This window comes from Centroberyx affinis, unplaced genomic scaffold (genome assembly GCF_046629955.1).
Source record: "Centroberyx affinis isolate AG114_WGS23_722 - 3 ecotype Tasmania unplaced genomic scaffold, CSIRO-AGI_Caff_v1 ptg000893l_1, whole genome shotgun sequence".
Classification (NCBI taxonomy): domain Eukaryota; kingdom Metazoa; phylum Chordata; class Actinopteri; order Beryciformes; family Berycidae; genus Centroberyx; species Centroberyx affinis.
Window position 1 is genome coordinate 397,966 of NW_027279481.1, and position 9,240 is coordinate 407,205.

The window sequence follows — 9,240 nt, forward strand, 5'->3', positions numbered from 1 at the left end:
ACATGCTGAGAGGTAGGTTGAGATAAGAGAAGGTGTGGCGTATGTGTGTTTTTGTGTGCATGTTTGTAAAATCATTAACAATACTCTTACTACTACTTAACAATAATCTTTTCTTTTCATTTCTAGGTCTTGGGTTGACATTGATAAGATGGCATCAAGTCAAGGAAGTAAAAGTCATTCTTGGTCAGTCTGTTGATGATGAGTATGGACTCCCTCCTGACTATGAAAATCGCAAAACTGAGGCAGACAGCAATTCAGCAAAACCACCAAGCGTGATTGAATTGAAGATATTCATTAGTCTAAGACTTACTTGAAGGGTTTGGCAATACATAATCATATTCATTTCTTCCTTCTACAAGACATGCATCACTAGCTTGTATTAATGCAGTGATGGACATTTATTTAATTGGCTTTAGTAAGATTGTATGAATGAAAAGACTGAATCGACTTTTGAGAATGTAACTTTTATAGTTCTGATTTGTGGCATTCCACATTCCCCATGGTGGGTGTTTTTGCTGACATCTCTCAATGCTTGAGTTGAATCCAAACCTACAGTGACTGTAAAAGCCACCTCAGGCCCCAAACACTTCATAATTGGTCATTTGCTTTCCATTGAACTCATACTTCCCCTTCAAGATCAGAGAGAAGCAAACATGAGGTCCTTGTTGTCTGCAGCAGACACTGAGCCCTTTTTCTAGAAACTGGGAAACTCTCTCCACCAAGGGGAGGCATATTTAAGAGAGACACATTGGGTGCAGTGGGGTGAGGCATGTTGCCCGTGGAACAGAGGACGTTTTTCAGTCATGCTTCTAAACTTTTTTTTTTTTTCATTGGTTTGCCACATTGCCAACTGTGATTCAGCCAAACGTCCTCCCACACCTACTTAGAATGTGCGAGACCAAGGCCTTTGCCAAGACAAGCATCCCTTAACAAAACGGATTTCACCAGTAGACATAAACATATCCTGCGGTAGGTAACCTAAAAGCAGGACAGTAGATTCTAAGGTATGACACAATTTCCTGATGTCCTCTGCACATTCCACATTAGCACCATTCCCCAGTATCTCTCTCTCTCTCTCCACTCAGAAATTATAACAGAAGCCAATTCAGAGGCTAAATTTACTTTGTTGTTGTTGGGTGTGGTGGTGGAAGGCTGTCTGTCTTTGTATCTTGAAGTGCAATAACTATGTACAATTTTAACTTGAGAATCCTTGAAGATCATTGCATGTGACAAACTAATATAGTACAGCAAGGGTGCTGGTGAACGAGGCAGGCTACTCCCTTAGTAAATGTGGCAGGGAGTGTGGTTACAGGTCTTTGTATGGGATTTTGTATAGGTTTTATTTGAATTTGAGTGATTTTCACCAAATAATTTAACTGCTATGTAATCATTCTTCAACGCCATCCACGCTGCATCAATTCTAATAACCTTTTCATATTTTGCTGCATGACTCAGTAGATTTTACAATTATAAATAGTAATAAACCACACACACATGGTAATCTTTTCAACTTCAGAGAGCAATCTTATTAGTGGGAGTTAAATTCTCAGTTGAGCCTTGCCTTCATTGACCAAAACCACTGCATGATTCTTATACTGTCGCTTGGATTAAGAGCAGACACACCTCTGAATTTACTGGACCAATTTCCACAGATCTTCCTAGTGTGACAGTATGTTTCTGGTATTTTTGTCTCAGTGAACTTTATGTATACACTTTTTCAAAAACCAATAAGAAAAAGGGTATTTCCCCACTGTCTGCAAGCTTTAGATCAGTGATTTGTCATTAAAATAGTGAGTGGGGGGGACATTCAAAGAGGACTGTTTTAATTGGAGTTGGTAATAGGAAGAAACTTCACCCACTGATAATAGGTTCAAACATGTTTATCTCCAAAATGGGCACTTGTGGGTCCCTTCAGACCCATGGGGGAAGAGCTCCTCGAGCTGAACTAATCCAAACCCAAATGAGAGGGCCTGTGGTCCATGGAGGAACCAGGCAGGGCTGGCAAGTAAATATCAGCCTGTTGTTAATTAGGAAATAAATTACATATCCTCTTGAGAACTATTAAAACAGTTTGACCCTGACTTTCACAAACAGATTAACAAATTCACTTCCAGGATACAAAGGATGAAGTTGAGTATACAACAATAAATCAGGCCCAAGAGAAATGTGGTCAAACACATCATCAAAATGGCCTACAGCCCACTGTACAATTAACTCGGTCTTGCAGTTATTTTTAACTCAGTCCATTTCAGCCCGATTACATTTACTTCCAATGTGCAACAGATTTATTGCTTAGCATGTGCTAAAAGGGGCCAAGATTATGTGAAGTTATGTAAATGGAAACCATATACTGTAATTCTATACTTGCACTTGGCCCTCAAACACAACAGAAAACAATCTCATTCCATTATGTACCGTGCGTGGCACACTACAGCAAACCACTCAAAACAAGTGACAATTCATGGTACCCTAGCCATTATCACTGACCTCTCTAATCACAGGCCTGTTGGGCCCTCCGAGTGAAGAGTTCAGATGTCCAGATGAAAACAAACATCTCCCTGCCGCAGATGTAGCATCCAAGCTGTGTGGAAGATGACAATAATTGAATCCAGGTGTGGGAAGAGATAAGTCCTATTCAAATGCAATGGTGTGTGAGGTCAGCTAGGGAGGCCCAACAGCTGTAGAGCAACTGGAGGAAATGTTAGACCAAAGACATCAAGAGAAAGGGGAACAAGATTATCTTGTGATGGATTTTAATAATTTGGGGGAGCTGTTTGGAAAAGGGAAGAAAGAAAGGGAAAATATTAGTGGTCTTTGGCCTCACAGTCCATCACTTACAGAATCTCAGGCTTCAAAAGTGGTTGCACATGGAAGAATGCAGTTTTTAGGAGGAGAAAGCTTTGACAGGAGAATTGGCTTATTCATGAGGAGAAGCTATCAGGGGAGTTTGAAGGACAAGGTAACACTAATAGCCCAAGTTAGCCATTATGTAAGGCCTCGCATGAGAATGTAACTGAGCTATCCAAGCAGTTCCTTTGTCTTCTGAGGAACTTCAAAGAAGATTGAAGAACCATTGTAAATGTTTGGTTTAATGAGTTAAGGAAAATTCTGGAGTTTCCAAAGTCTTTAGAGTCAAATAAGAGGGAGTTTGGAAAGTCTGTGGGGAGAATCCAAGAGATAACAAACACATTGCTAAGATTCCTGTTTTAATGAAAAGAAAATGTCTTTGATGTCAAAAAGATTTTGTGCTCAATGATTTCAGGTTGTAATGTATTACAAATCTAAAGTGGCGATCAGTCAGTGGGCTCCCACCTCATATGAAATGTTGATTATTCACTATTTCGTTCCCTTCCCTTCCCTTCCTAACCCTTCGTGTAAAAAAAGAATGCCATTCTGATTCTCAATACTGAACAAAAATACAGGATTTTTGCTTAATATTAGCATTTCACCTAATGAAATAAGCCCAATGCTGTCACCCTTCCACCAATTTTCCATAAGTTAACATGATGCCTTTTGGTTAGGAACATCAGAACGGCCTTCTTTAATATACACTATTATTTGGAGGTTATAATTGTTACTGAAGTCTTGCTTGGTGATTATTGGCACTTTTATTTCTTTAGTTTTATTTGCAAATCTTAGTTTAACTGTTATTTTTGTAATGTTCAAATAATGAATCTGTGAATATCATTTCTTTTCAAACTTTCACCTACTTTTTCAAGAAATAACATCACTCATAAAATTGCAAGGGTTGCAACTAATACTCTATTAAGTAAAACTCTATTTAACGTCAAGGAGGAAATGCAAAAGCACAAAGTTCTCAAACACCAGAACACCAAGAATTTTGCTGAGCCTCTAGCAAGAACAGATTCATCAGTCTTGGTCTGGCTGGTCTCAGGGAGACCATAATTTATTCAGGAGGTCATCCTCCAACCTTTCCATCATTGTCTGGACTATAAAAGGAGAGTTGTATATTTGCCACTGTGCTCCAGGAAGCCACGCTGATTCCCTAAAAATGTATTATGTAAACCGATTCCTGAAAATGCTCTGCAGACCGTTATATAGCATTAACTATTGCATGGTGTTGCCCGTCTCTTTTGTTTTTCTCTCTGATTTAAGTTTGTATGTGTAAATTGTGTATTGTATGATATCTACTATAAATGTGCAAACAAAGAATTGTAAATAAATTGTTTTCTGTAAACTTTGACATTATGTCCTGATTGATTTATGTCTTAAAGGACACTTTGGAAAATCATAATTGTTTAATGATTTCACATTACTGGAGATAAAAAAAAGTATTTCATAATATATATATATATACATACAGTATATAATTATATATATATATAGTTAGAATAATTAAATCACAGTGCTACTAAAATATGATACCATAATTTGGGAATTAAATAACACTTTTATACAGAAAAACTAAATTATCAACTTTGCATAATTCACAACATCAAATACAATTTACATTGAAATAAAAATGTGCCAGGAAAAGAAAATGAGCTAGTGAATGCAGTCCAGAGAACGACAAATACATTTTTAGCATGTAGGCCACATAAATATTACCACAAAACCTGAAATGACATTAAGACAAGCTGAGCATAATGAAATAAACTTTATGAATAGCAAAGGACTGATATAAATGCTGGTTTTCCCCAGCGTGTCAAGACAAGCTGTGGATGTAATACAACACGATAAACAACAGAATATTTGTCAAGTTTCCCCAAGATGTAAAAACCACTCCTGGCCTGTGCAGCATGCTGGACACCATAAAATTAGATTGTTCTACCAACACACAATGGCTGCATCTCAATTGTGTCCATTACCCTCCAGGTGATGAATTATGATACACACAGCAAGGCCCCTGGTGCACACAACAGACATTTTGAGCCAATGGAAATATTATCGTAATAAAGTCGCACAACAGGGGAGGCAGAGGGGAGGAAAGTGGCGAGCCACACTTTCACTGACACCTTCTTGGCTGCAGCTCTGTGCGTCACACTGAAAATGTAGCAGACAGCAATGCAGTGACTGAATGTTCTCACCGATGAGGAATAGAGAACACACACTCGAATCTAAACATACAGTACACACTTGAGCAGATGGGTTTACACTCACACACACACACACACACACACACACACGTACACATAAAGCAGCAAAAATACATTTCCCTTCAGTGTCAATGGTGCGTTTCAGGTCCTGAACCTTCTCCGACGCCTCGCTGACCTTTTCTTTTAAGTCCCATTGCGTCAATGAGGGACAAACTTGTCTGTGCGCTAGCCAAGAGTGGAGAGAAATGCTGATGGAGACTTCTCAACACTGGCCAATCGTAATTGCAGTGCCATTCATGTGTGTTCTGCTAACTGGAACTCAGTATGGGCTAAAAATGGTCTAATACCAGACTACTAATACTGAGGAGTTTCTGTTATGTGACGTCACTGGAAGAAGTGTCTAAATTTATTCAAGGCCACAACTCAACAACTTTGCCTGCTTGTCTATGTGAGGCCACAGGTAATTTTCCTAATATCCATCTCTTTCTTTAAACTGACCCATATTTTGTGCATTTTTAGTGCATTTACAAATGAGTACGGCATTATATATTATGCATATCTTGTACTGACTCCCATTTCCTCCAAAAAAGCTCCAAAATAAATCCAAAAACACTTTAAAGTCTTCACTTTATGTCTTGCATGTGTATTCCACCATTGTAAACACTGGTTGGATTTGTGAAGTATGATCACACACCTTGTATTTAAATGAGAAATACATTTTGGAGCATTTCTGTCCACGTCCAAATTCTAATAAAATAAATTATTTCCAAACAAGTACACACACGTGCAACAATATTATCATGACACTGATAGTTACATAAGAGAAATAGACAATAACAACAACAGTATAGGCAAATAGTAAATTAGAGAGAAGAGAATTCTGTGTTTTTAGATGTACTTTGGTGGATTAGGAGCCATGAGGTAATCAGATTTCAATTCAGACGTTCTGATGAGGTAATGGCTAGAGCAAAAGCTATCAGGGACAGACAGTGACTGTCGCTAACATAAGATGAGGGGAAGAAAAACTTCAAAACACTATCATGTCAACATGTTTCCATCAGAAATGATCTCATTCAAGACTACTTCTCAAAAACAATTAAATACATAAACCTCATAATAGCCAGTTATGCTGGTTGGTTCTATAATATGGGTTGTGGAAAGTTAAATACTTTATGTTGGACAGAGGTAAACCATTGCTACTGTGTGAGGTGTTATCAGAATCAGCTGTAAGCTTGTTCCTTTTTTAGCGCCAGCGATGATTCTCCAGCCAGTATCTCAGCTGGAAAAAAAGAATTCAAAACAATTCAATGGCGTCATGTCTTCCTCAGACGATGCTCTTGATATTGTCCTGACTTCACAGCAATCCAAGTGGAAAAGGTCTGTGAAAATGACAGATAAGGCTTAGGAATGTTTCGGATGGCTTGGGCTTGCGGAATAAATCTTAAAAATAGCCAAAGTAGGCTTGCTACAGGCAGGAGGCTCCATAATCAGAGAATTGATGGCCTGGCGAAGGGCTTGAGGATGAAACAGCCGCTCAGGTTGTTCAGCTCTTCTGGTCTGCAGGGAAAGGCTGTAAGGAGAGAGGACTCCCGTGCTTCACATACACACTGCCGTCCTCCAGCTTGACTTCATATACTTGTTGCTAAAACAATCAAAACACATAAAATAAAAGGAATGTGACAGCTGGAAAAGTAGAAAAGAAACACATTGCCTTGCTGAGGTGAGGACTCAGCACACACACACACACACACACACACACACACACACACACAGCACATTCATGAGTCAAAGCACAAACCGCTGCTGTCATTTTTGCTTACTGTAAGGGAAGGCTGACAGTATATTCCAATTTTCACCAATTAAATTAATTAATTGATCAACTCTCTTCAACAATATCAGACATATACACAATCACAACAACAACTGTATGTATTTCTTAAGATCCAAATGCCTCATGTGAGATCATGAAAACTCAAATCATATTCCTGTGAGACTTTGATGAGCTCATGCACCGAGTTTCTCCTTGTAGTTGCTCATGTTTGATGTTCAGGTGAAATAATAGCTTATAAAGAACTGATTAATGGAAAAAGAGGATGAAACGTTTACGGGAAAGTGAAGCTCTTATTTTGGACTGTTTTCACTGCTGAAAATATGAAACATCAAAACATATGTTCATTGATCACTCATCCAAGCAACTGAAATGGGTAAGAAAGATGTTTCTCTTGATTATATAATAAAACAAAATGAGAATATAATGTAACTGTGACTGATGAGCTTTGATTTGTCTCATGTCAATCAGTTGGACCTACATCAAATGGAGGAGGATGATTTGTCTACATAAACAGTGAAAATATACAGTAAAGTGAATCTTCCACATTTCATCTTAAATACAGGGTCATTTCTGGAGATGTATGCTTTATCAGATTGATGAATGTATTTTACAACTGTATGTTAAAAATGGCATTATATTGGGGTATATGTGCATGTGCTTTACTGTTTTATCCTCAGCACACAGACAATGTCTAGCTGCAACTTTGGTTCATATGGCAATACATTGTTTATTCTACAGTCTTATGTAAAAAATAAAAAAATAAAAGACATGTCAGGCAAATTATGAGGGGTCACGGTGTGTAGGAACTTACACCTGGCCATGTGAATAATAGCTAGACTGACCTGTAACCCGGTTCCTGACCTCCCGGTTCTGAGATTAAAGTCATAGTCGTGCCAGGGGCAGAAGACCTGCAGGACCCCGTCGGCCTCCTCGATGTCTCCATCACACAGAGGGCCACCTGGCACACACGGGAAACACACTGTCAAACACACTTTATTCCGAGAAACAATAATTAGAGCTGTCTTGTTCTAGGATGAAGTGCAGGGATGCTGCTGGAAAAACAAAAAGAGGCTGGTGTAAAACAGACAAGCCTGTGTGACAGCAGGGGGCATGACGCTGCTGTGTGTTTTCTTTTTTTGGCCGTGATGGAAAAACAACACACAGGTTCACATTTTTTGTTTTGGGTTATTTTCAACTGTAGTCTGGCTCGCAGCATCGTTTCTATCCCGTATTACGCCCAATAGCCGCTTTCACTGCTGCGCAAAATGGTTCGTTTCATTTTAATAATACGGATATAGCCTACTGCGTTATCCTCGCTGATATAGTCCGTTGAAGGGTTTATCTGAATATAGGAATAACGCGCTATTTGGATGTTGATAGGTTGAGATTTTACCGGAGTGAGAACAACGGGCATCCATGGCAAAGAACTCGCCCTTTACATAGAAGAGGCAGACATCAGAGTCGTAGCCGAGGGAGGAGTACATCAGACGGCATTGCTTCTTGGAAAGCTCCGAGGCTGGGCCTATGAGTCTCCATGAAACGCTTTCCGCATTTCCCTCTTCATTCCCAGAGCCAGAAGCCATAAAGAACAGCGAAATGAACTGGTTTCTAATTTGCGCCACTCGTTACAGGGCTCTTTTTCGCCGGTGCAAATGGATTTGGCAATTTGCTCCGTGAAAATATTCCATAATAACCACGCCGACTGGTATGACAATCAGCCATGTGTGGATCGTGCTTCCTCCGTCCCAGCCAGCAGCCGCCTGCCTTTCGCTGCAGGAGACTGCCGTTGTTTGCTTGTTTGCTTCATTGCTTTTCATTTGTGTCATTCGAGCTAGACATTTTCTCAAAGATGGAGGTTTATAGTGTGTCATAGTTTCTTAAATGAGCAATGTGCTCAACGCATGAAATTCAAACCCTGTAGGTCTAATGATGCTGTGGCACTATCAAGTTATAAATAGGACACAAATACATGCGACTGTTTGCGAATGTTTTCAGTGATCCAAACCTGTAATTTTACCCAAAGCAGCATCCAAAATAAACCTAGGTTTTCATATTTGGCCAACGATCAGAGCAGATCTTTCATTATGACTGAGCCTAGAAACAAAACCTACTTATCCGCTGCTTCTATGATTAGGGCCAGTCTGTGACATTACCTCACTCTGTTTTATTTTCAAACAATGCAACTCATTGCATTTTGTAATCTTTCTTGGTGGCCTATTCAGTTTATTGACTTGGAATTATTCCCCAAGTGTGTGGTAAATGTGGAACATTACGTTTTATGTAGTGAGCAAATAGTTCAAAACCATTTCTCAATTATCAATTATAATGCCTGTTATTGTCCTTCTATGGCAG

At 39.2% G+C, this 9,240-nt stretch overlaps 1 protein-coding gene across 1 annotated transcript; it reads right to left on the minus strand.

Annotated features, from left to right (window-relative positions):
* Positions 1–4,374: 4,374 nt before the first annotated feature.
* On the minus strand, positions 4,375–8,381 carry LOC139645734 (Rieske domain-containing protein). Its single transcript, XM_071521538.1, has 3 exons — positions 8,282–8,381; positions 7,731–7,846; positions 4,375–6,699 (listed from the first exon to the last, which is right to left on the minus strand). The coding sequence occupies exons 1-3, from the start codon at positions 8,370–8,372 to the stop codon at positions 6,601–6,603; spliced, it is 306 nt and encodes a 101-aa protein (XP_071377639.1). The 5' UTR covers positions 8,373–8,381; the 3' UTR covers positions 4,375–6,600.
* Positions 8,382–9,240: the final 859 nt, after the last annotated feature.